Source organism: Mauremys mutica, chromosome 24 (genome assembly GCF_020497125.1).
Source record: "Mauremys mutica isolate MM-2020 ecotype Southern chromosome 24, ASM2049712v1, whole genome shotgun sequence".
Taxonomy (NCBI): domain Eukaryota; kingdom Metazoa; phylum Chordata; order Testudines; family Geoemydidae; genus Mauremys; species Mauremys mutica.
In genome coordinates this window covers 6,731,420-6,759,383 of record NC_059095.1, presented here as the reverse complement: position 1 = coordinate 6,759,383, position 27,964 = coordinate 6,731,420, and the positions used below count along the sequence as shown (strand labels likewise).

General features: G+C 40.2%; 1 protein-coding gene across 2 annotated transcripts; it reads left to right on the top strand.

Annotated features, from left to right (window-relative positions):
- Nucleotides 1–95: 95 nt before the first annotated feature.
- On the top strand, nucleotides 96–26,959 carry LOC123355915 (scaffold attachment factor B1-like). 2 transcript variants are annotated; one of them, XM_044998781.1, is made up of 21 exons: nucleotides 96–468; nucleotides 1,523–1,610; nucleotides 2,989–3,050; nucleotides 3,129–3,335; nucleotides 4,364–4,426; nucleotides 5,557–5,584; nucleotides 6,480–6,978; nucleotides 7,380–7,426; nucleotides 14,299–14,399; nucleotides 16,305–16,454; nucleotides 16,552–16,631; nucleotides 18,078–18,214; nucleotides 19,543–19,634; nucleotides 19,927–20,033; nucleotides 21,721–22,014; nucleotides 23,234–23,371; nucleotides 24,070–24,112; nucleotides 24,715–24,836; nucleotides 25,944–26,056; nucleotides 26,191–26,270; nucleotides 26,591–26,732. In XM_044998781.1, exons 1-20 carry the CDS (start codon nucleotides 280–282, stop codon nucleotides 26,244–26,246), a joined length of 2,616 nt encoding a protein of 871 aa, XP_044854716.1. In that variant the 5' UTR covers nucleotides 96–279; the 3' UTR covers nucleotides 26,247–26,270; nucleotides 26,591–26,732. The 2 variants fall into 2 exon arrangements, with proteins under 2 accessions (XP_044854716.1, XP_044854715.1); XM_044998780.1 differs by having other exon boundaries at nucleotides 102–468; nucleotides 26,191–26,242; nucleotides 26,591–26,959.
- The last annotated feature ends 1,005 nt before the right edge of the window (nucleotides 26,960–27,964 follow it).

The following is a 27,964-nucleotide window of genomic DNA, read 5'->3' as shown; positions in this document are numbered from 1 at the left end:
CATGCGTCTGAGCCGCTTCAGGGCCGCAGTAACCCGCATGCGCAGTCAGCATGCACGGTTACGGCGTGTCTGTCCTACAATGGAGAGCCGCCCTTCTGGCTTGAAACTCGTGCGCCTGCGCATACCCTTTCTCCCTCCTTACTGCGCCTGCGCGCCGCGCCCGCTCTCCCCCCAGTGCGTTTCGGCCTCGCCACCATTTTGTGCTGGCGATCGCGGCTCTTGCTGCTTTACCCTGCCTCGTCCCGCGCGCGTGAGAGCCGGAGCAGCAGCAGCGGCGTCATGGCGGAGAGTCAGTCAGCGGCCGGGCTGGGGGAGTCTGCGCCCCTGGGCGGGGCGGTTCCCTCCGGCTCGGAGCCCGAGACCCGGCGGCTGAGCGAGCTGCGGGTGATCGACCTGCGGGCCGAGCTCAAGCGCCGCAACCTGGACAGCGGCGGCAACAAGAGCGTCCTGATGGAGCGGCTCAGGAAGGTGAGGGGCGAGGCTGGGGTGGGGGAGGGGGCGAACGGGAACCCTCCGTCCGGCTCCTTTGTCCCCGCGCTCAGGCTCGTTGGACGCATGCGCGTCCCGGGCCCGGCGGAGCGCTCTCCCCGGGAGGGAAAATGGCGCTAACCCAAGCCCGGTGCGAGCTGTTCAGCTGCTCCCCGCGGAGCTGGGCCGCTAGGGCGCGTCCACCCAGGCCCCTCGTTCCGCTCGCAGGACCAGTGCCTGCCCCATCACAGCCCCTGGGGCGGATGCCCTTGTGGGGGCCTCTAGCGCCCCCTCCTCTCGACCCACCCCCTTATCTGGGGCCGCTACCCCCCCGGACCACCCCCTTCTCTGGGGGCTCTAGCCCCCCCACCCCTCCTCTCAACCCACCCCCTTCTCTGGGGGCTCTAGCCCCCCCGGACCACCCTCCTCTCAACCCACCCCCTTATCTGGGGCCGCTACCCCCCCCCCGGACCACCCCCTTCTCTGGGGGCTCTAGCCCCCTCACCCTCCTCTCAACCCACCCCCTTCTCTGGGGCCACTAACCCCCCCGGACCACCCTCCTCTCAACCCACCCCCTTCTCTGGGGGCTCTAGCCCCCCCCACCCCTCCTCTCAACCCACCCCCTTCTCTGGGGGCTCTAGCTCTCCCTCTTCCCCAAGTGCACACCCTTCACTGAGCCCCTTGGGGCTATTGTGGTGCTGTCATCCCTGGGCGAGGAAATGTTGCTATGCATTTGTATTCCAGTGGCACATGCTTTAGGTTCTGTCCAAACCCATAAAGAGCTGGTACCTGCCCCCAAAAACTTACAGACTAAGTAACCTGCCAAGCTTTTAGATCTGATGCTGTCATTTAGAGAATAAATGTCCTGCTGCTGACTGTATTCTGATTTTTCTGGGAAATTGTAGCAATGCACCTTGATATAGATCCGCCTCACTCCGAGCTGTTTACTGATGGCTGATATCTGATTCCCCAATACATGAGATGATATTGGGGAAATGGAAACAGGCTCTTGAAAACTCACTAAAACAGAAATGACTTTCTCTGTTTCCAATAGGCCATTGAGGAAGAAGGGGGAGACCCTGATGAAATGCCAGTGGCTTCAGAAGTTAGCAATAAAAGAACACCAAAGAGAACTAGCAAAGGTACAAAACAGTTGATACTCCTGGTTCACAAGTAACTTGTGTCTACATAGTCTTGCTTTTCTTTTTTTGTGTTAGTTTTCTCTAAGATTACGTGTAATTGTCTGTCTTTCATTCCAGTTTCTGTTAATGTACAGCTGAAATCATGCTATCAACAACTTATTACATGTTTAAGCATAGCATTGTTTCCTTGACCAGTGAAGACAACTTTAAAATGTATTATGAAGTTCAAATATACCTGTGTTTGTACACCTTCAACCATAAAGTGGACATGGTCTTAAATTGCAAGTGTATTTTTAGTACTCATGACAATGAATACAGGATTGTGCCAGGCATAGGGGAGAGAGCTGCGCGGAAAGCCCCCTTAGCAGAGTTTGTGTTTTAGAAAGAAATCCCTCCTTTCCTGAAAGGAGTTAGTTTACTAATAATTAAACTATGTGGTTGCAAAACTTCACAAATTGGCTTGCATTTTCTGAAATTGCTTATAGCTCATTTTTAAAATTTGATTAGATTTCAAGTTGTCACTTTTGAGTTTATATTGGGCCACTTGCCTGTATATCCATTATGGTAGTAGCTGAGAACCAGAAAGTGAAATTGACTATTTAACATTTATATCATCATAAGTTTGTCGAGTCACAGACATAGCTAAACATGATCCATGTCTTGAAGACCTTAAAATCAAAGACCTTAATCCCGAAAAGTGATATCTTGGACCTGCTTGCAATATTGGGATCTAAATTACAAACTGATAATTGACTAATCTGTTTTTGAGATAAGCAGGACATAAATATAGAAAGCGACATATTATGATTCTGTTCATTATAATGATTTTTTTAAGATTTCTTTTTTTTTAAATGCATCTTTATAGTCCCCTTTTATTGAGGTGTATAGCAATGAGAGAATGATGTAGGGAAATCTAAATAGTCACCTGGGGTATGACTACACTGCAGCTACTACTGCAACATAGCTGTGATGCTGCAGCAGCACATAGTGTAGATGCTTCCTTTTTTTCTGTTGGTGCCGATCCACCTCTCTGAGAGATGGTTGCTAGGTTTACCTGGCCATGTCTACCTTGGGGGTTAGGTCAGCCTAACTACAGAGTTCAGGGTGTGAAATCTTTCACAGCCCCAAGTGACATAGCTAGGTCGACCTAAGTTTTAGGTGTAGAACCAGGCACTAGACACACTACACTTGTTCAAGTTGATGCCATTTAATGACATTGTAGTGGTAAATACAGCCCAGATTATCTGTAGCCCCAGAATCAGGGTCTGAATGATTAATTTTTTGGAACAAACTCAAGGTTGAATAGCTAATTTAGCAAAGAGGGTGTGTATTCTGAAAAACATATTGCTCTTAATCCTTTGAATAATGCTGTTTTCAGGGCGAAAACCAGAAGAAGGCATTGAAGACAACGGACTGGAGGAAAACTCTAGAGATGAACAGGTATGTGAAACCATGATGAAGATTAAAGTGTTGCTTTCAAGCCACAATGAATATACAACTATTCTATTCTTTTTACAGGAGGATATTGAAGCAAGTTTGGATAACTTGCAGGATATTGACATGATGGATATTAGTGTATTAGATGAAGCTGAAATAGATAATGGCAGTGCAGTAGACTGTGGAGATGATTACAATGCTGATAATATTCTTGACTCGCTATCTGATAGTAAAGACAATATTGATGCAGAAATGAAAGAACTTCCAGACCAACTTACCGAAAATGAGGTAGGTAACTGGAGATATGAATTTTCATATGTTTAATTTCTGAAAATTATAGATGATATGCCTCGCTTAAATGTCAGGAATCAAAATTTATTTATTGCATGCTAGTGTTCCATTTAATGGAAATAATTTGGAGGTCGAACTTTTTTCATTTCCTCCACACCCTCTGTGTAAATAATGTCGTTGTTAAAAATATTTAGGTTTTAAGTCTTTGCATATTCTGTTTTGCCCTAATTCTGCATTCGCATTCTTTTAAATTGCACCTTGGTATGTCTGAGAGCCTTGTGAGAGACTCAAATATGCATTATTGTACAGTATATTTTCACTCGGCTGACACAGAATTTTAAATACTTTGCTCACTTCAAGGCTCCCCTAATGTTATGTTTCTCTATTTTGGGAATGCCAGTTTTGTACTAACATTACTATTACGTCTTAAGTTCTGCCATTACAGTGCTGGCTCCTTAATCTGGAAGGCAAAACCTTGGGTATTCTAGTTAAAAACTGCTCTAAATCATATAGCGGAGCTTTGATGGATGTGTCTTATTCTTCATCTCTCAGCAGGATCCAAGAATGTTACTTGTAGGACATGCTTTGTCTCCAAAAACCCAGAGTACGAGTCCTGTGTTAACTAATTCAGATTACTTTTTTCCCTTTAGAAACAGGAGAAGCAAGACAATGAGACATAACAAAGTTAAAGTTATCAAACAAATTAACAGTTTTTCTCTTCAGATCAGGAGCTTTTTTTAAGTGCACAAGACCATTGCAAACTGATATTTGCTGATTAATAATTTCATTAAATTATTAGAAAAATTGTCCTGACATTTTTCAGCATTCTTGGGTAGCATTTTGGGGTTTGGGAGCAAAAATTCCTCTGAATATTGGTAAATATTTATACCAGTGCTGTCTCCCTGGGAAAGTCAGATAAAGTAGTGTTGTTTCTCCTACCTTCCAATATTTTATTTAGGTTTTTATCTGTAAAGCTGTAGTTAATCTTTTGTAAGGAGTGAAATATTTTCCATTCAATCTTTCAGGAAGACTGTGAGGAAATTGGAAACAACTTAGATGCTGCCTCATCTGATTTAAATATCATGAAGGTAAATTGAAATTTTAGCTCTACTGCAGGTTATTTTCAATCCTACATAGAAAATTGCCAGTTAATCTCAACATAATAAAACTGAACTCAACTCTTTTACTCTAATTGTAGTTCATATTATGAATTAGTATAGATGTTGTGATGCTTAGTAAAGTCATAATTACAGTCGCGTCTCAGCAGGGTAGTGCCTACTTATTTTGGAGTCTGGACACTACCTTTACTCATATCTATAAACTGATTGAGCGTATCTGCCAGTGTTTGCTGCCCGCTTTGAGAAATCATCATCCTCTGCTATTTGAGTTGTAAATAAAAGTGGTTTTAGTTTGGAAAGCTTAACTTCCTTTTGTGTAGGCACCAGTATAACTTAAATATCCCCTAATATACATGTTTTGATTTCCTTTCTTTTAGAGAGGAAACAAAAAAAAATACCACATTAATGCTAACATTACATAATCTGATGTTCAGTTCACTTCATTTCCTTTTTCATCATTGTGAATTATAATGGTTAGTACAAATGTGCAATATGTTTTCTCCATATTTATTATTTTTGGCATGTTAGACAAAAATGATCTTTCTAATGCTTTTAGTGTTCCGAGGCTTTGTCTACGCTAGCACTTTTGTGGGTAAAATTTTTGTTGGTTGGGGGTATGAAACACACACACACACCTCTGACCAACAAAAGTTTCATGGACAAAAGCGCCAGTGTGGACAGCACTGTGTCCGCAGTAGATGATCTCCTGCCAAAATGACTACCGCTGCTCGTTAGGAATGGTTTAATTATGCCAGAAGGAGAGCTATCTCATGCTGGCATAGAGCGGCTACGCGGGAGACCTTACAGCGGCGCAGCTGTGCCACTGTAAGGTCAATAGTGTAGACATAGCCTGAGTTAGCTAGAAAGACCCACAACAAATGTAGCTGAACTCAGGTAGTTTTGATTTTTGTGATTTTGTTTAAGCAAATACACATTTATATGAACAGTTATTTGAAATGGTTCTAGATGAGCCAGTTTTAAATACAGTATCTGAATTAGTGTAACTTCAAATAGTCTAAAATTCTATCTTTGCTTGTAATTTAGACTCAGTTTATTAGCTTTATAAAAGTGTTTGCAATGTTTTATTTTTTTCCTTACAGAAAATCGAGGAATCACCCTTGGAGCCAGGTACTATTAAAGAACAATGTAATCCCATCTTTTCAACTAACCCTTTTTAAAACACTAGTTATTTTAACAAAAAATGCAATGTTATAGTTTGCATTATTCCTATGGTGGACAATCCAGATCATGCAAGGGTCATAGAGATTGGAAACCCAATCATATCCCCAGATCTGTGAACTAATGTCTGTCATTTAAATATTTTCACTGACATAAAGTGGTTATTTAAAAGCCTCCTAAACTACATAAATGGATCTAGAAAAGTTAATTTCAGTTTAAAAGCTAAAGATTCTACGTGTAAAACAGATCTTGTGATATCAGAGTATCTTAATTCTTTAATTAGTGGAGCAGAAAAGGCAGTATAAAGCCATTGTAGGGACCTAAAATTTAAAAATTAGTAACTGGATGCAGAAGAAAGAAGACAGTTTCTTCATGGAAATTCCATACAGATTCTATTCACTTTCTGGACTGAAAATATACTCATGCACCATCAGAAGATGTCCCAGTTTTCATGTTGGAGTGTCTGCTAAAAGAATTTCACAGAAATTAGAAAATTGAACTTTCAGTGCATTGATACATTCAGTTAAGCATCTTGGATTGTGGAAGTTAAATTGAGAAGAACCAGAACTGAACAATTTCATGAAGAATGTCAAGGACCAGCCAGAAGGTTTTTGTTAAATCTGTGGGGGCATTTTCTTCCCTATAACATTTGGGCTTAATATAATTTGTTAGGCTGCAAATAGTTTAGAACTTTAATATTGTGTACATTAGGGTTTTCCAATCTCTGTGTAGCTTAGAACTTCTCTTGGTGTTAGTGTGGCAACCATGCCAGTTCCACATTTGTGATTGCTTTATTTCCCTGGTGATTAAATCTTGTGCCATTCTATTCCTGTTAAATCCGTAGAAAATGAGAAAATACTCGACATTTTGGGGGAAACTTGTAAATCTGAACCACTTAAAGAAGACATTTCCGAAGTGGAGCAGCCATATGCACAAGAAGCAAGTAACGCCGTGGCAGGCACAAAGCTAGCAGAGGAAGAGGACGCTCTTGCTGCCAGTCAGTCGGAGGAAGATGCTTTAGATTTGGACAGCAAGTCAGCACAAGATCTTTCAAGGAAGGAAGCAAAGCATTTAGTTGTAGCAAAAGGGGAGACAAGTGAACAGACAATAGATGAAGAGAAAATGGACTCTGAATCTTTAGTAGTAGAAAACATAAGTGATCAGAGTAGCAAACCATCACAAGGTCTGGAAGTCTCTAGTGGGGAAACAGCGGATAAAGATGCAGGTCCTGAAACCAAAGATAGTAAAGAAGATGCCAAGAAAACAGAAGACAAAGCTAATTCTGAAGAATCATCTGCTACTAAAGAGTCCTCTACCAATGAGGGCGGTGATCAGAAAAAGAGGTTTGTTTTTTCTCAGTTTTAGACCAGATGCTATCTTTTTTTATTGGTCATTAAGTGATGCAAATAAGCTGTTTCCTTCAATTGGCCAGCAAGACTGATGAAATTGTAGTCTATTCCTAAAGAATCTTTTATTTCTTCTTGTGCAATTTTTAACTGATGGTTTGATTTTCCTTCCTTTCCTCAACCTTCAAAGGTTGTTTTATTAAATTCTTATTTTTATCTTCTGCCAGACGTAAGTTTAAGAATCTGACTTCCCTTATTTCATGTCAGATTTCTTAATACAAGTTTGCAAAGGTGTCTTTTGTTTCTCAACTAGTTTCTGGTAGGTATTTTAATACCATATTTTAGAGTTAATTTTCCTTTTTGTTTCCTTATTGATTAACATTAATTTTTGTCTTTAGCCCTGAGGAGGACAGAGATACAAAGACAGTGTCAAAAGATGAGAAAGGTATGTTATAAAGGAAAATAATCTTCATCCTAGGACTCATTTGGTAAAACTTGCGTAATTTCTTTCTTTTTTGCAGAGTAGGTTATTGTAAATGTATATAACAGCACTTCTGCTGATTTCAATTATTGAGGAGGGAGGGATAGCTCAGTGATTTGAGCATTGGCCTGCTAAACCCAGGGTTGGGAGTTCAATCCTTGAGGGGGCCACTTAGGGATCTGGGGCAAAAATTGGTCCTGCTAGTGAAGGCAGGGGGCTGGACTCGATGACCTTTCGAGGTCCCTTCCAGTTCTAGGAGATTGGTATATCTCCAATTATTACCTTTTATTACCTTTATTTAAATGATTGCAAGATTTGTTTAAGTCTTTCGATCTGTATTATGTAACCATTGTTTAAAAATACTTAGTGTACACCATGGAAAGCTTATTGTTCTAATCATTTTCTATAGATATCAGGTGACTATATCCCACAAATTATAACAGTGACTTCAAAGAAAACCTTTAATATGTGGCAGATACATCCTTCAGACCACTGAAGTGCTTATGGACACCCCATTGAGTGAAAAGCCTTTCATAATTCTCAGTTTGATAAATTTGTTTCCTATATTTATATATAATCTTCTGTTTTTTTCTAAAATAAGGATTCAAATAATTTCATATAAATCTAAATTGCAGTAGCTATACACTTGCATGTCAATCTTCAAAGGCTGTCTCTCTTGTTTCTTCATGGAATCTGTCCTTTGTGGATCCCACTTATGGGGCATGTACACACCATATGCAAGTGAAATCATTCACCCAGGAGTGTCAGTTGCGCCCCATTGCCTGTGCATGTCCTTATTCCTCTGTGTCGCCTCCCCTGGTCAAGGGTATGTAGGGCAGTGTGGATCCAACTGCCTCTCTGTTAGCTCTGACCACTCCAGCAATAAAACAGAACTTGGCAGTGCCTGCCTGCTGGCACCCTTTCATCAAATCGGTTTTGTAAATATTAGTAATTGCTGTAAGTATTTAAGGACACTTTTCTGCCCTTTTGGCAGTCTTATTCGTTTTCTTTAAATTTTCTTCCTCCTTCTGACTCCTACTTGGCACCTCTTCACCTAGTGGCTGAGCCTAAACGCTGACATTGAGCCAAATGGACTTATTCCATTATTGGATAGACACTCTCGGCCTTCTGGCTGGGAAAGCATTATCTAAAGTTGTATCTGTTTTTATGAAGGCCACATCCTGGACCATATGCTGATCTTTTTCCACCAGAACTCATCACTCTGTAGATATTTTTACCTTCTTGAACAATTCATATAGAGAGCATTGGTTTTGGAAAGACGTTCCTCTGACTCCAAAAAGAGACTTTGATTCCCAGAGATTCCTCCTCTTCAGTGCCTTAGGTCCCTCACCAAAAAACGTAAAGTAAACTGTCATGGGATTAGAAAGGAAGGTCCTCTCATGGACTGGTAACTGGTTAAAAGATAGGAAACAAAGGATAGGAATAAATTATCAGTTTTCAGAATGGAGAGAGGTAAATAGTAGTGTCCCCCAGGGCTCTGTACTGGGACCAGTCCTATTTAATGATCTGGAAAAAGGGAGTAAACGGTGAGGTGGCAAACTTTGCAGATGATACAAAACTACTCAAGATAGTTAAGTCCCAAGCAGTCTGCGAAGAGCTACAAAAAGATCTCGCAAAACTGGATGACTGGGCAACAAAATGGCAGATGAAATTCAGTGTTAAGAAATGCAAAGTAATGCATATTGGAAAAACGTAATCCCAACTATACGTATAAAATGATGGGGTCTAAATTAGCTGTTACCACTCAGGAAAGAGATCTTGGAGTCATTGTGGATAGTTGTCTGCAAACATCCACTCAATGTGCAGCAGCAGTCAAAAAAGCGAACAGATTGTTGGGAATCATTAGGAAAGGGATAGGTAATAAGACAGAAAATATCATATTGCCTCCATATAAGTCCATGGTACACCCACATCTTGAATACTGCATGCAGATGTGGTCGCCCCATCTCAAAAAAGATGTATTGGAATTGGAAAAGGTTCAGAAATGGGTAACAAAATTATTAGGGTATGAAACGGCTTCCCTGTGATGAGAGATTTAAGACTGGGACTTTTCAGCTTGGAAACGAGACGACTAAGGGGGGAGATGTGATAGAGGTCTATAAAATCATGACCAGTGTGGAGAAAGTAAATAAGGAAGTGTTATTTACTCCTCCTCATAACACAAGAACTAGGGGTCACCAAATGAAATTAATAGGCAGCAGGTTTAAAACAAACAGAAATATTTTTTTCACACAACACATAGTCGACCTGTGGAACTCCTTGCCAGAGGATGTGTGAAGACTAAGTCTATGACTGGGTTCAAAAAAGAACTAGATAAGTTCACAGGGGATAGCAATTGATGGACATATTAGCCAGGATGGGTAGGGATGATGTCCCTAACCTCTGTTTGCCAGAAGCTGGGAATGGGCGACGGGATTCCCTGTTCTGTTCATTCCCTCTGGAGGACCTGGCATTGGCCATTGTTGGAAAACGGGATACTGGGCTAGATGGACCTTTGATCTGACCTAGTATGGCCGTTCTTATGCCTTTGTAAGTAGGGACTCTGCGCTAAGTCTCCTTACCAGTATTGAGACAGGGTTAGCAAACCCTTTGTTCGGCCTATCTGGATCCTCTAAATTGAGGTTGGCCAACCCAGTCCATAGTATTTTATTGGGGCTTTTCTAGATTCCAATACAGCAAAGGAATACCTCCCTCAAGACAGATTTGAGGCTATCATGTCCCTGATCTTCATCTTCAGGGAAACCCTGCAACAGCAAGAATCTCTTAAACTAAGTTACATGGCCTTGTGCACTCATGTGACACTTCTTGCAAGTCTTCACCTTCAAGGCTGGCTGAAGTCTTGTTTACCAACCCACCAAATACAAATATTTGCACTGTTTCCAACTCGTATAGTAGTTTCCTTGGACTGGTGGACCTATCCCTAGTTGAGCTGCAAAGAAGAGATACCATTCCTGCACCTCTCCTCCCACAGCAACAAAGATTACAAATGTCTCCATAGCAGATTTCTGGTCCATTTAAACTACCTGCAGATGCAAAGCATGTTGTCCTGGGAAGAATCCTTACACCATATCAGTGTGCTGAAACTCAAGGCGATTTGACTAACTGTAAAGAGCTTTTCTGATGCTCCTGAAAAGAACCACAGTACAGCAACACCTCGGTAAAGTAATATTTTATATCAGTAGGCAGGAGGATGCCAACTCATCCTCTCTTTGTCAGGAGACAATCAAGCTGTGGAATTAGTGCCATCTTTACAGGATAACTACCAGGAACAAACAATTTGGCATAATTGCCTCAACATTCAGTATTCAGCCAACCACTAGTAGTTGCTGAAGGACTCCATCCTCAAGCCTCTATTCGGCAAATAGAGCCCTCTCATGATATACCCCATTGCCAGCAAGAACATCAACTACTTTTTTTCCTCAGAGCAAATACCAGCCCAGGATCCTTCCGAGATTCTTTCCTTCGAAACTTTGAGACCCATGGTCTGGTGGAAGGACCCAGGACATCCAGAAGCACATGGGGCATTAATAGACATGGTCTGAAGCAGCAGGAGTAGCGTTCATTTAGGGCGAGCAGTTGTTCAGGTCCCACACATTCACTAGTTGAGAGCTGTGCCAATCACGGTTTAGGTGAGGGTTGGAGGTGGAGCTTAAAAAGGAGTTTTGTCTGAGAGAACAGAGCAGAGCTCAATGAGGTAAAGGTTTGTAAATTCTTACCTGACTCAGCTGGGTTTGTGGGGGAAAAGATAGTACCCTATAGAGTGAGCGCTTCAGAGAAATGCAGAGAATAGATATTTTAAATGTTGATCCCAGTACCTCTACCACTTTGGTTATAGGCTTCAGATTTCTATTTCACCAACAACTGAGACCAGGAACTGTTAATCCAGGGGCTGGAATCCTTCTAGCTGTAAGGATTCCCAGATTTTTGTTTGCTGACAAGGCTCCGGTGTGTTTGGCAATATCGCTATTCTTTTCCATTCTTCTCAAGCTCTGAAGAATCCAGGTGATGATGTACATATTAGGGCCACACTATAAAGACTGAAAAATCCTCTGAAATAGAATCAGTGGGGTTTTGTTTATATGTGCGTGCTAAAGTATAGAAATGTTATGTTGAAACCTTATATTTAAATACATATAACAGCAACAAAATGGGACAGTTTGTAAATCTACCGATGTTTCTATTACATTCTAAAAGGCTTTATTTAAAAATATTCATAAGTATTCCAAATACTATTTACGATATTTTTGTGTCTTAAATCGGTGTACTAAGAAATTGTCTAGTACTCTCTTTGAAGCTGACTGGGAACAGTTAACAGCTGTTCACGATGCTCCATACAATAGCCATGAGGTTTAACTGCATAATGCATAAAGAGAGAACTCTGGCTTGTGCTTCAGAAAAACGTTAAGCTGAGGAGCAGGAAAAAGGGGAGTGTAATAGTTGAATGTAATATTTCTTCATCTGCCCCCTTCCTGTTACACAAATAGTGCCAAAAATTGGACTTGAGACTTCCACAGTTTTAACTGATTTCTCTTTCTGAGACAATCGGTATCATTCAGTCAAAGAGATTAGAGTGGTAGTATATGTGTGTGCATGTACTGTATTGAGTCTGTTGTCTAGAACTATGGATACTTGCAGACATTTGGGCTGAATTCCTACAGACCCATTCTCATCAGTGATGTGTCTCATACTGATAGTACAGAAGCAGTAGGGCGGGGTGATACGTGGGCATATGGTCAGGTAATTGATATACAGAGCTTTGAAGGAGAACAGTTTGTGAATGTCCATTTCTCGCCTCCATAATACACAGAGGGGGAGAGACTGTGTGAAATTCACAGATTAGTGAAGAAATGGGTTGTGATATCTATTCACCATAGGGTTGTGCTACTTGTATCCACTAGAACTGCTCACAGATTCTCAACACAATGAGCATGGAGATCCTTAATATTCTGACGGAGGATCTGATATTGACAGACAGGCTATTTACACATGTGACTGACAAACTAGAAGGTTAACAGGTAGTCATTCAGTGGAAGCATCTGTTCCTGCTGTAAATCTTTGTCTTGTTTACAAGAGCAGGTTTTGAAATCTGCCAGTGAGACAAAGAATGACAGATGTAAAGTTTTTCGGACAGGTCACCCAGACTCAGTGGAGGGGTTGATTATCCTCCTGGCAAGCTCAAACCAGAGAATTTATGGAAGGTGATGAAATCTCTGACAAGATAAAGAGAGGGGATATCACTGAGATGCATTGACCCCAGCAGTGAGGATAGCCATAGTAGCTGATACCCAGGCACGTGCTGGAGACTGTTTTTAAGAGTCTTGAAAAGGCATATGGAAGAGTAGAGCGCGTCAGAGCTTAAGCCTCAGTTTCTGAAACTGATCAACATACTGGAGAACAGCCTGTGTACCTGAGCAGATTACATGCATTAGTCCAAAAAATTCTTGAGGTGGAGAGAAATATGCAGAATTATATTCTTGTATACAAGACCAGGTTGTTGGCACAAATCATTGCTAACCACACTGAGGATAACAAGAGTATTAGTCCAGCTGGTCGACAGAGAAACATTTCCAGTGCACAACTCTTGTTGGCAGTGAGAACCTGATTCGGAAAAGAGAACTTTGACAAGAGAAGAGAAGGGCTTTAGTAAAGCTAGCCTGCATTTAGTGAAGGAACTGAAAGGAATATCAGAGCAGTTCTAAGAGACTGAAAGAGAAATATCTCCAAACTGAGCAACTGTTGGTTCAATTACAGATAGCTAGATCAAGATCTGCTCCACCCAGTTAAGGAGGACATTTGACCACTCGGAAGCCCAAGGAAATTGGTAAGCGAGTGGCACTAGGATTGATAAAAAGCAAGGGCAGCAAGGACATTTCATAGGTGGCTGAAAACTCTCCCAAGCCCAGTTTAATGCATTGACAGCACATCAGCAGATAATCAGAGCAGAGTGGACCCGCACCTGTATAGGGATTTTGCAAGGCAGAGTTGACAGCTGGAGGATCTGTGTGCAGAATACAGCTCAAGTGGAAGCCAGTAAAGCATTTCAACAGCTAGTAGAACCTGTTTTTCAGGGCTATGCTTATGTGGATGGATCCAAGTGGGTCACTCTGCATTGCAATTTGTTACCCATGAGTAGATAAGCCCCTCCGTTGGGCGTCAAGACCCACACAAAGTGAGACACCCTTTTCAGGATGCCTAAGAGGTTTTCCTGTATCAAATCTGCAAGGCTGCCACTTGCAACATATGGAGCTCAACCCATACCTTTAGCAGCCGTTATACCTTGGATTAAGTGATTGAAAATTTTACCTTTAGAAATACCTAAAATCCATTTTTTTCAATCCTAAAACACGTAGGCCCATATTTTTAAAGATATTTAGGTTTTGTTGCACTCAGCGCCACAACACCTAACTAATTTATGAGCCTAAATCTCATTTTCAAAAGGGATTTAGGCACTTAGGAGTCTAGATTGGTCAAAAATTCCTGTCTCTCAAGCATGAGGAATATTTGTGCCATAAGTGGGATCCACATGGACAAAAACATCTCTTACGAACCACAGTTATCTAAGGTGAGTAACGATTCTATTTAGTGCAGTCTGAGTGTTTGTAAGGTAATGTACTCTATTTTTATCATGCATGTTAAAGCTTGTAGTTTGTTACAACTGCAAATACTTTGATCTTAAAGGTACTAATCATTTTCAAGAATGTCAATCAGTGAAGGTAAATTTTACACTATATTTCAGTTGACCTGTGACTAAAGAATATGAACTGGAATTGCTTTTTTTAATTGTGGTGAAATGATGAGTTTTGTTTTTGAATTAGGTCGTGCTAGTAGCAGTTCTGGTAGAAACTTTTGGGTGAGTGGACTTGCCTCCACTACTAGAGCTACAGACTTGAAGAATCTTTTTAGCAAATACGGAAAGGTAAGGGTTTTGATCCTTTTACCCAAAACTAGCTAACGATATTTCTTCTCTTGGTGTTTGCTATTTAAAGTATTTTAATGGAATACCAGTACCACAGATGAAGTACAGGTAATTGGAAGTGTAAATTGTCAAAAATATTCTTGGTGCACACACAACAGCAAATAAGATGTACTAATCTAAACCATTTAAGCGTTTGTATTTTGTCCCTCACCCAATACAAAAAATATCCTTTCCTCTCCAGATCCTAGTTTGAATCAATTTAGGCTAATGGCTTTAACACCTGAAAAAAGGTTTTGTATGCTGCTGTTAATGGTGTGCTGAATTAAATCTGTAAACCCTGTTAAGAGGAAAATTGGAAGGGCTGATTTAATAGATGACGGATGCCAAAATTAACTTTCCCCATACTTGAGGGAATATCTTAAGTATATTCTCAGAGGTTCAGTAGCGTACTTTAAAACGACATTGTCAGATGATGAGAATACTTAAATACTGTTCCCAGTGCAAGCGGTGGCAATGGCTTTCTGCAAATTTAACTTGAGAAAAAGAAAAACTTAATATATTGTGATCTTATATTTAAATCAGATGAGTTAAGTTCAGTACATCCAGGAATTTGTTTGAATTGCATGTGGTTATTGCATTTGATGCCAAGAGAATTAACTATGTCAAACTACATTATTAAAATGAGGTGTACTCATTTTGCTTAGTTTAATCCAAAATTTTATCTGATGATCTGGGAGGAGATGATTCTAGAGAAATGACACAAATGTGAATCCAGAATACCGGCGACAGCTGTCTTTGTATTTGCCTGAATAATCTGACAGCAGTGACTGTAATTCAAACAAAAGAATCCACTTTCTTCTTTGGAATATTAATTATGGACAAAGTTAAACTTGCAAGAGGCAAAAGTACATCTGCAGTAAATTACGTGTTTGTTAAAAGCATATTCCACCTTCAGCTGCTCTTTAAAATGAGAAGCCTATGTGAATTTCTGATTTATTCCCCCAGTATAAAGTGTGCTGTAAAGACTTTATCTGCATTTAAAAAAGATCTTTTATGGAAATACGTATCTATACATGCTGTTTCAACATTTTCTTCCCTGTCTTCTGTAGCGTACTTGAAAATTGCATATAAGTAGGCTTTTTTAAATCGTATTGTTGGTGAGTGCTTCCCATCTCTCAAACTGAATTGTATTTGAAAAAAATTAAAATTAGTTAGTATTTTGTGCGTACAACTACCAATGACTGAAAAGTTACATTTTTGATATTGACATTAAGACTTATCCTAGCAGATTGTTGAACTAGTATCAACACGGGTGGAAATTACACTTGCCCTTGACGGTTGTTCTTCTTGTTGCCATTCATCAAAATGATGGTGGTGACGCATAGAAGAGCTAATTGATTTTAGAGGATTTCTTTTAAATAGATTTCACATTGTCTGCTTTTCACCAGTTAAACTCTTGCAACATTGCAGTTACAATGCTTGGTTCCAAAAGATATTGTTTTCATAGTTGTTTGTCACTTAGGGCTAGTCTACACTTACCTGCCGGGTCGACGCGGAGAGTTCGACTTCTCGGAGTTCGAACTATCGCGTCTAATCTAGACGCGATAGTTCAAACTCCCCGCGCGCTCCGGTCGACTCCGGGACTCCTCCACTGCAAACGGCGGTGGCGGAGTCGACCTTGGAGCCGCGGACTTTGATCCCGCGGCGTCTGGACGGGTGAGTAGTTCGACCCCCCTTCTTAGTGTAGACCAGGCCTTAAAAACAGATGTTCCAGGTATGATAGGCTGCGTTATAGTAGATAAAAGAGGTGGGGGAGAAAGAAGCTAATATTTTAAGGTTATAAATGGGCTGTGTATGTGTGTTGTGTACTTATGTTAGAGTGACACTATAATTGTCCTCCTTAAGGTGGTTGGTGCAAAAGTGGTGACTAATGCTCGCAGTCCTGGTTCTCGCTGCTATGGGTTTGTTACAATGTCTACGGCTGAGGAGGCAACAAAATGTATTACACACCTTCACAAAACAGAGTTACATGGAAAAATAATTTCTGTAGAAAAAGTAAGTTATAATTCTCAACGACAGATAGAATAACCCCGTCTAAGAATTCCTAAATTACTGAAATGTTTCAACTGGTGTTTGTCAAATATAATTTCAGGCAAAAAATGAACCTGCTGGGAAAAAACCTATGGAGAAAAAAGAGAGTGAAGTGAAGAAGGAGACAGTTGTCAGTGAGAGGTATCGTTCTATAGATTCCATATCTGAAAAATAGTTTGATCTTGTTGGGGTATTTTCTGTTTTGTCTGGAAAAACAAAGCTGTGTTAAGTGAGCAAGGTGAATACACAAAGAGGTCTGGAGTGATGCATGCGAAAATAGGAATATGAATGGAAGCAGTATTTGTGTTTTGTTGTCACATTTCTGGTCAAATGTATGCAGTCACAAATCAAATCCGTATCTGATTATCTAGGAACTAATAAGGCTTAAGTAGCAAAAAAGAACCAGTAAAAATGAGTTAAACACTGAAAACTTAAATCCCTGATTGAATTTCATAAAAGGTCTCCACCCTGACTCTTCTGTGTAGACTTTGAAGTATCCTGATTATTGGTGAGGGTGGAGAAATCTCAGAAATTTTCCTTGAATGCTAACTTTCCCTGGTATGCACTTGGAACCTTATTCCCTACCTCAGTTGCATTTCTCAGTTCCATTTTCCAGTTCAGTTTTTTTTGTCTCTCTGATGTTTTATCGTAATGACTGTTCTTTCTGATCTTTATTACCAAATATGCTATTATAAAAGTTAACAGTGAGTGAAGAGCAGATATTTCAACTGCATGTCTGGTTAGGCATATATAAGACCCATGTTTTCTCAGTCCTAGACTTTTTGGTATGTCTAGATCTTCTTATGCCAGCCTGCAATAAAGCCTGCTACATGTCAATATCATAAACCTATAAAGAGCGCCACTCCAGAGTTTTGATCCATTCATTAGTCTGTTCCTGTACTAGAGCTTTTTACACATGAGATTCTCTCATGGAACAGGGTTACATAGTGCTACTGTGATAATCAACAGTTGGAGATCAGATGTTCAAAATTCTGTTCCCACCATTTGTTCTCATCAGTGCCACACTGCTTTTCATTTTAGGAATACTTAGAGTAGCCAGGAGGGTTCAGCTAAGTCCTCTGCTTTAAATGTTTTCTTGAAGCGTAACTCTCTTGTCAAATGCTGTTTGATAACTAGTTTTTGGCTTTGTTTAATTTAGCCCTCACCTCTGGAAACTTAATTTTATGAGAGGTTTGCCCACCCACTGTATAGTGTCAGTTTTGTTGGGTTCAGCAGCCATGCTACAAAAACCCTACCAGGCTTGACATTGGTTGCCATGTTTTCTCTCAGGTATCTTCTCTGGCATTATGCACACCATAGGGTGTGTTTTCCTATTGTGTATAGTTCAGTTATCCTGATCTTATGCTAGGCCAAAACTTCTGATCTTTTTCACTTCATGCCAACAGAATTAGCATTTTCAGTATCAGTGCCATTGAACATAATGTGCATCTCTTCCAGAGACTTAAGCCAATGCCTTATATGTAAAAGGACATTTATATCAATCTGCCTTTAGCTCAGACTTCTCATTCTTTTTCAATGTGTTGTTGAGGTTTTTCCTTCAGTTTTAAATCAGTTTATTTTCTATAGGTCTGGCAGTGTTAAAAAGGATGAGAAGGCTGACCAACAAGATGAAGCTAAGAAAGAAGGAAAAGATGAAAAAGAAGAGAAGGATAAAGATGAGCTGAAGTCTGGGTCATCAGATCAACTGAAGACTACAAAATCCGGTAATTTAACTGCTGTTTTGTTATAGAGTATTAGGCATGATTCGTGTGGATGCTTACAATTGTGTCTTCCCAAACCAAATGATTTAAATGTTTTGTAAAATCTTTTGGGATTGTAAGATGGAAGGTAGGATGGTACTTTTTAAAAAATTGTTGTAGCTGACTATGTTTTAGTCATCATATTAAACAGAGTTATTGTGCATAATTTTGGGTGATGAAATGCTGCTGGTGTTCTGTCAAGACTTTGTGGAACTGGTAATTTGAAAAATTGAAGTATTACATGCACATATGTGAAATAGACATCAAGGCTAATAAATAAATAATAATAAATAAATAAATAATAATTGGAGATATACCAATCTCCTAGAACTGGAAGGGACCTTGAAAGGTCATTGAGTCCAGCCCCCTGCCTTCAGTAGCAGGACCAAGTACTGATTTTTGCCCCAGATCCCTAAGTGGCCCCCTCAAGGATTTAACTCACAACCCTGGGTTTAGCAGGCCAATGCTCAAACCACTGAGCTATCCCTCCCTACCTCCCACCCAAATAATAATATAGGTAGCTGTGTAACTGTGACTATCAGGTCCATTTTTAGGGGGGAAGCTTAGAAACAAGCACTATTTGCTATGTATGTTAGGATACTTCAAGTGAATGCGATTAGAAATAGGATGTGTAGTCAAAATGTCACACTGGACTTTTACATCACCCTAGTTATGTAGTAAAGGCTGGGTAGAATGAGAACATAGGATTTTGTTTTTTCTATTTCAACGTCTCTTATGTTGCCATGCCTGATATATTTGTGAACACACAGGGTGGGTAATTTAATCAAATATAACTTAGTAGTAAACTAAACAGTAAGTAAAACTTAACCATAACTTGTCAGTAGAAATCTGCTGGAAACTGCCAAAATTATAAAACTTATATCTTGTTTATGAATTCTGTTTCTTTTTGTTATAACAATCATTATTGAATGTTTCAGCTTATACTGACAAGTGCATTTCATATTTAGTATCTGTTGGTTTTAAAAATTGAAACAGTTGTATAAAAATGTATTCACTATGTACTTGATAACTTTGATATCTCTTTAATATCAAGTAGCATCTAAAAGTCTTACAAGGGATCTGCCCCTGGTGTAACTCAGTTTGTAACGTAGCAAAGATAAACTGAAAATGTTACTTTATTTTATGGGTACAAATTGCAGAAGTCACTTCTGTGAAACAGCATTTTGAAAAGAGGGTTAATGTTAAAAATGTTCACGTTTTGAGGACTTATGCCACTGAAAGTCAAAGCTCCCATTATATTATGTAATCTCCTTTTGTTGTGGTTTGTGTAGGAAGTAAGGGAGCAGAGAGGATAGTAGTAATGGACAAATCCAAAGGAGAACCTGTTATTAGCGTGAAAACTTCAACTACATCAAAAGAGAGAGTAAGTTTAATTTTTCTGGGTTCAAAATTTCCATTAGTAAAATGGCTTTCAAATGGCTGACATCCCAAAACTCCAGCACTGCACTCAAACTAAGACATGTTTCTTTTGTGAGTTTTGTGTGCACTTATAAAAGGAATAAGTATGTTAAAAAAAATTCATGCAGAGACTAAGCTCTCAAATATACCATTTGTGAAAGGAAGGGATGTTATGAGTATTGTTTGATCGTTTATCATAACTGTGTTCTTAGACATGCACTCCAGTAAGCCTTCATCAACTTTTATATTTACTATAGAGCCTTAAGAGCCAGGACCGCAAATCAGAGAGCAAAGAGAGACAAGGTATTGTGCCATTCGACAAAATCAAAGCACAGCGAAAAATTAGAGAGGCAGAACAACGCCGGTAAGTTCAATGGCAAAGTTGTTTGAGATTTTTTTTTCTTTTTAGAACTTTGGTGACTGACTTCTCACTAAAGCTATTTAAAGGGGACATAGTCCTTTTATCGTTGGTATATTTTATTCAGTTAAGCATTGCCCATGTAGATGCTCACTGTCAGGTCACGCATCAGGAGGCCACAAGCCCAAGAGGAGACTGCAAAGCACTGATTGTTGAGGTTATTCATGTACCCTCTTTGGATCTGAACATATGTGAAAACAGAAAAAATGTACAAAATGGAAAAGTCAGAGGTGACAATTTGAGCTATATGTGAAAACCATAGCTCATATTGTCATCCTCTGCCTTTTCCATTTTGTACATAGGTTTAATTAATGTTAAGTATTCTGCTGCTTGGCTCCGGGCACACACATTATCAGGCAAGAGAGAGGAAAATCCCCCAAAACAATTCCATCCCACCCAATTCATTGCTTTCAGGCAAATGCCTGAGAGGACGATTCTGTCTCGAAATCAGGGGCAGATTTCTATCCAGACTCATTCCATCTGGCAGCGTGAATCTTAGCTCCCTTTTAGGTAACTAATCTTGTCAGACCATTCAAAGTTTACAAGTAAATTGAAATTTAAAAAAAGCTGATTACGCATGTATGCAAAGTTGGGCTTAAATTGCAGCAAGGGAGGTTTAGGTTGGACATTAGGAAAAACTTCCTAACTGTCAGGGTGGTTAAGCACTGAAATAAATTGCCTAGGGAGGTTGTGGAATCTCCATCATTAGAGATATTTTAAGAGCAGGTTAGACAAACACCCGTCAGGAATGGTCTAGATAATACCTAGTTCTTCCGTGAGTGCGGGGGACTGGATTAGATGACCTCTTGAGGTCCCTTCCAGTCCTATGATTCTGTATAAATGATGGTTTACCAATTGTCCCTCAAAGCTGCATTCTGTGTCCTTTCAGCTCAGAGAGGGACCTAGTGCAGATGCTTATTTATTTCTGATACTCCCTTCTATAAAAGGATAAAGGTAGTTCTGTGTCCACATTCTAAATTCCTTGATCTTTACTTCATCTTAATCAGTGCATCCATTTCCCATCCTTTTCAAAATTTCACAGCTTATCTAGAGAGAGCTAAATCTGGGTAGGGTTAAAAAAAAACAAAAAAAAAACCCTTTCATAAGACTTCAACATGGTTTTTAGTATTTTTTTGAACAAGTCCAGAGAATCTGTGTCTGTTCATAGATCTAAATAGATTAGACTCTGTATTCAGTTTTCAACCCTCTTAACAGTGGATATTCCAAGGTAGTTCTTGATGGGAAGAGAGATTACTCATCCACCTGTAAGTGGTTGAGTAAGAGTTCCTAGCCTTTGCAGATTCACACTAACCCACCCTCCTTTCCTGCTTCTTCACAGTCCTTGGATGATATTTTGAGTAATAGGAATGCATTTAGGGCATTTAGGATCATGGTCCCTTGACCTCGCACCTAATGTTCAGATCTGTGAGGATGTGCATGCTTCTGTGGCGGTGATATAATTGAACTCCAGTTACAGTGAGCAGCCATCCTCAGGGCTGAATACCCCGTAGCCTGGTTAGAGGGAACCCCCAACACAAATCTAGGATTATTACAGTTCCTATTTTTGCTTTGTAGTTCATTTTCAGCATCGAAGGGGTAAATCTTTACGCCTTTTACCTTGCTATTTATACAGCACTCGTGAGCGTCGGGAGAGACAGCAGCATTTGCAAACCATACGGGAACGAGAAGAAAGAGACAGACTTGAGATAGCTCGAGAGCGCCTACAAATTGAACGAGAGCGCCTTGAGCGAGAGCGGATGGAAAGAGAGCGCCTGGAGAGAGAGCGGATGCACATAGAACATGAAAGGAGACGAGAACAGGATCGCATACAGCGAGAGAGAGAGGAGCTGCGTCGTCAGCACGAGCAACTTCGCTATGAACAGGAACGGCGATCGGCATTGAGAAGACCATATGACATAGATGGGAGGTAAAAACTCCAAATACAGTGAGTTAATGATTTCCCATTTGTTGATGCAAGTAGAAAAGCTAGCAATCCTTAGATTCTCTCTGGAAGTACCAAACCATGGAGAGAACTAGGTAGGCGGACAGTCATTGATGGGCTTTTGTGTCAAATGCTCCAATAGATTACATGCAAAAATGTGCTTGTCACTATTCAACAGTTCAGTCAGTAACCATTCTTAAACACATTAAACTCTTCATAAAGTTACCTATAACAGTTCACTCTGAATTGAGAAAACTCAAAATATAGTAAATTCCCCTAAAGGTGGATTAGAAGATCCATGTAATTTCAAAAAACCTACCTCAATCTATCTTTCTCCCTCTGTTGCTGATAGGAATCTCATTTTGACTGGAGTTCAAGCAGTCTGTTTTATGAGGCCCTCAGGGAAAAGTTGACTGAGGGATTGTGCGTGGCATGCTGGGATGTAAAGCTACCTTATGCTAGCTTGTCGTGCACCAACTGTCTCTGGAACCTGCTACTGCCCACTAAAAGTTTCTGGGTGTACTGAAGAGGGGTAGATCAAAGCACAGTAGGGAACTTTTAGTGCACAGCATCATAATCTACACAGTTAGTGCATGGCAGGCTAGTACAAGGTAGATTTACATCCCAGCGTGCCCTGCACTAATAGTTCATATAGACAGGCCTTGTGACAGATGGACAAATTACTGTAGAAAATCTTAAAACAAATGCAGATAGAAAAAAATATTTCTTCTCTTGTTTCAGCACATGCACAATAAGGGAAAGACTGATATAAGTTAACTCAAAGCAGTCTTTTTTTCTGAAAATCAAAGATACTGTTTTGGCAGATCAGATTTTAATAATCAAATCTAAATAATTATTAACTGTTCAGATATATCACAGAATAGAAATGGAATAATATATTTCCTTAATTTAGATTCAAAGAAACAAGGACGGAACTGATTAACGGTGTAATTCATATAATTTTTGTAATTCTGTGTTCACGTACTGTAACTCATAACTTGTACTGCCTTAGCTCTGCTGTATTCCTTTCTCATATCTGTCACCTTTCCTCTTCTGTAAGAAAATATCTTATCCTGTCAACAATTCTGCTTATCTTTAAAAAAAAAAAAAATAGTAGTAATTAAATGGGACTAGATATGAAGAGAACGAAACAGATGATTCTATCTGGACTACAATATTGTATTAAATCTCTACTTTATTATAGGCGAGATGACTCCTACTGGCCAGAGGCAAAGCGAATGGCGATGGATGACAGATACCATTCTGATTTTAGCCGCCAAGATCGCTTCCATGATTATGACCACAGGGATCGTGGCCGATACCAAGACCATTCTATGGACAGGTTAGTGATTTGTTTTCCTGCATTGCCTGAAATCAGGTAAAGGCAGTAGTATATTTAGTATGGCATTTTTCTCTATTTGTTTGATAAATACTGGGTTTTTTTTAAAAAAGGACCTCAGAGCTTGTCTATTCTTGTTCCATGCTGAAGTTTTTAAGTGTCTATGGGGTTTACTTGTGAAACCTGTGTAACCAGAAGAAATCTTATGAAACAAGGTGTTTGAATGTAGTGTGTCATCAACTAAAAGCTTTCAACAAATGTGTTCAAAATGTGGGGAATAGCATTACAAGCAAAACTTATTGCAATAGGACTCATAAAGTCCCTGAAACAGCATTGTGAGCACCCAGCACTTTTTTCCCATGACTAATTGGTTTCTTTCATATTTATATATTCCCAGTGTTGCAAGTCAGAAAGTTGCCAAATGTTTTAAAAGCTCACACTAACAGGTAGACAAGATAAATGTCTCTATACAATGAATATTCTATTTACCTTCTTATGTTGAGACTGACTAGGTTTTTAAACTGTCCAGAATATTTCGCAGTTTCCATATGTGAAATTTGATACTTTATAAAGATTGAGAATCTACAATTCCAGCAGAAACCTGTGCTCGGCACCTGTGAAAATACAGCCCTAAATACTTTGTATAAGTTACAGTTTAATAATGTTATTGCAAGATTCTGATTCGAATTGCTCCTTTTCAGGAGAGAAGGATCAAGAACAGTGATGGGAGAGCGCGATGGGCAGGTGAGTTGTATGTGTATTCTGGCCTAGAGTAGCTTAATTTTTATAAACTGATTTCCTATACTGAATGTCCGATTAATTTATAGTGAACTCTAGTGTAAGAGATGCAGATAAGGAAAGGAAAACCTGTGCATTATAAAATTTAATTTTTTTTAAATAGGTAAAAAATGAGAACACTTGAGTAATCTGATCGCTTGTTCTATTTACTGGTACATAAATACATCAGAGGTAATTCCTCTGGCACTATAAACACAACTAGTGAGTGTCTCAGTATGGTAAAGTGTACCAAAAGGGTGCATAGAAAATGCAAAGGCACAACATAGAAGTAAAAGTGAGTAAGGATGTCATTGGAAGAATTTAATTCCACACAGTAACTTTCAGATTAAACTAGACCAAAATGTAATTAGCAAAAAAGTTTTGAAATTGTTTAGAGAAAATTTTTTGCTCTAGTGGTGACACTCCTAGATGGGCTTTCTGAAATCTTGCGATCATAACGTGCCCTGTACTGATGGATAGATTATTGAATTGGGGAAATTCTATCGACCAGCTCTTACCAAATTGAGGATCAGGTTACAGCATTCCAATGTGTATCCTTCACCTTTCAGCATTATGCAGATGAGCGCCATGGAGGACCAGATCGTCATTCACGAGACTCACGGGACAGTTGGGGTGGCTATGGATCTGACAGAAGAATGAGTGAAGGGAGAGGGATACCTGCACAGTCTCGGTTAGTATGTGGAAATGAGGGCTTTCACCAGCACTTGCAATGGTCACGCTTCTTTGAAACTTCAAATGAACTTTTTGAAGGGTGATAGTAGGGAACCGGTTTTACCAGAGTAAATCCTCTCTCCAAATAGTTTCACTGAGGGTCTGTTCTCTCCTGGCTGTGCAGTGGATTTACACATGTAGAGCCCCTGGGCATTGTGAAGCTCTGTAGTAAGGAGTTGCTGTGCTTTGCTTATATTCACAGTTCTCTTGTAAGGCTTCCTCTTCTAAGGATCAAATTTGAATATGACCCTGGTGCTCCTGAAATTCTTTGAAGAGGGAGTAACTTGTAGCTAGTGGACTGAATTTGAGACTGTTAAATGGAAGAGAAGCCAGAATCTTAATGGAAAACCCAATATGGGACAAACCTGGATTCCCAGACAGTTCTTGTTTAACCATCATGCCAGTCTCAGCATGAATTAAGATTTTCCAACTGTATAATGGGAAGCACTCACAGGTATTCAGTGAAATTACTCCATTAATCTTCCTTTTATCGCAATATTAAGATTTACTGTTTGTTACTTCTGTGTCTATCCACATTTGTCAGTTACACCGTGGGGTTTTACCTCTGACCTCTGATTTTCAGTTGAAGTGGCAGGGACCAGCCTGGAAGAGCATTTAACTCCCTTCAGGAAAACAACCCAGTAAAAACGCTTCCAAAGCTGAACATTTTGTTAACTTTAAAATTAGATACTATGTCCTCTGAATAGCCACTCTGCAGAACATGACAACATACATTGTTCTCAGATTGAATTTTGATTAGTGGGTCGGTCAGAATCTCCAGTCTGGATACTCGGAGAAGTCATTGTGCATCAAATATACCCTGCTGCATAAATAGGATTAAGGAAATCCTATTTCCTCATTTGTTACGCTAGGTGGATTGTTCAGTAACTTTATTACTGAAATATGATTAAACAGCTGAACATTGTAAATTCAGGATTGGTAAACTTGTATCTTGGTAAATGATACTAATATGTTTATGAATGAGATGTTACATTTGGCTTCACTGCATGCTATGAAACTGGTAAGAAACATACCTAAAGATTTTTCTTTCTCTCTTTCCTTCCAGAGATGGACGTGATTGGGGAGATCATGGTCGAAAGTTTGAGGGACATAAAGATCGTTCATGGCAGGGCAGTGCAGATGGAGGAATGATGGGGCGGGATCATGAGAGATGGCAAGGTACACTTACTGCTTTATTGCCAATTGCTGCTAGACTTCTACTGGTGTAAACAGAGCATTATTAGCATAAAGAAAGCAAAACTGGAATAGGAGGAATAATAAAGGGAATGCTTGAAAATTATTTTTAATTCTAGGTGGTGGTAGAGGCAGACCAGGCCATGCAGTACATCGGGGAGGCCTGTCAGGGTAAGCGGCTTTATCAAGGATAATTGGGGTTTGTACCATTTATTCCTGTTCCCTTCCCTTTGTAACAGTCATTCCTTTGCATGTTTAAATTATTCAGCACAATCTTTTGTGAGAGAACGAAAGTTATTTGGAGTTATGCAAAGTAAAATAATTGAAGAACGTTTGTGATTCGTCATTGATATAATGACAGTGAGTCATAAATACTCCCATGATTTTATCTGGTGCATCTTACTGAACGAAAATCATACAAGAAATGCAAATGGCACCGATTGTATCAATTTGATAATCAAAGTTGCAGTGAAAACTTAAACTCTTTGAAGAAAACTTAGTGTGTGACTCTCTTTGTAGGCGTGGAGGCTTCATGCAGAGTGGCAACCAAGGCCAGATGATGCATGGCGGAGGGATTCAAGGGGAAGGATTTGCAGGCCAGGAGAGAGCAAACAGACCCAATGACCCCCGTTTCAACCGTCGCTACTGAATGTGTTTTAATTTTTTAATGTGAGATGGCAACAGAGGTGAATTCTCTATTACCCAGGGTTATCATTAACTGTAACTGATGGGTTACCATAAATGTGTAATTTTTTAAGCTGCTGCCACATTATATAGCTCACTACAATGTGAACTCCTTTGTTTTTGTAATGTGTTGTTCATACCCCATTTAAAATGTTAGTCGATGAAGCATTCCATTTTCCATAAATAAAACCAGTTTACAGTTAACTGTCTTCTGTCCCATTGGCACTGCAAATGCCAGACAAAGGGGACTGCAACTTTAAAAGGAGGATTCTCTTACCAGCCATTTTAGGGAGGGAGAAACAGGCTAAATAGAAAGAGAGGAGGGTCCAGGGACACAGAAAAGACACTGACCAAATCCTGTAAGGCTCTTGGAGTGATGAGGAAACAGGCAGAGATTTGTATTTCCATGAGGTCTCTCAGAGATCCCTTGTGAATAATTTTACTGGAATGAACTCACTTTTATTCTGGAATAGTGTGTGTCCACACAGGGAACACTGAGAATGGTGCCCCCAAGCAAGGCAGAGGACCATTATTCTTATGGGTTGGTCTACACTTAAAAGTTAGGTTACCATAGCTATGTAGGTCGGAGGGTTGAACAAAACACACCCTGACCATAGCTATGAGGACCGCACCCCCAGTGTAGATACAGCTATGGCGATGGACAAAAGTTTCCTCAGTAGAAACAAACTTTTGTTTAGGGAGATGTTCCTGCATCAACAGTAACTCCCCTTCCATGGGGGGTAGGCTGCATCTATGCTGTGAGGTTATGGCCACACATCGATGTCAGTACAACTATACCAATATAGTCTCTGTAGTGCAGACATATCCTTAGTCCAGAGGTGGGCAAACTATGGCCTGCAGGCCATATCCAGCCCCATGGACCCTCCTGCCCAGCCCCAGAGCTCCTGGCCCAGGAGGCTAGCCCCTGGCCCCTCCCCCGCAGCCTCAGCTCACTGCGCTGCTGGCACAATGCTCTGGGTGGCGGGGCTGCGAGCTGTTGTCAGGCCACAGCTCTGCAGCTGTGCTGCCCGACCCAGTGCTCTGTGCTGCGTGGTGGCATGGCTGGCTCCAGCTGGGCAGTGCAACTGCCTATCCTGGTACTCTGGGTGGTGCGGCTGTAGCGCCGCCTGCCACCGGTGCTCCAGGCAGTGTGGATAGGGGTCAGGGCGGTCAGAGGATGGGGAACGGGGGTTGAATGGGGGCAGGGGT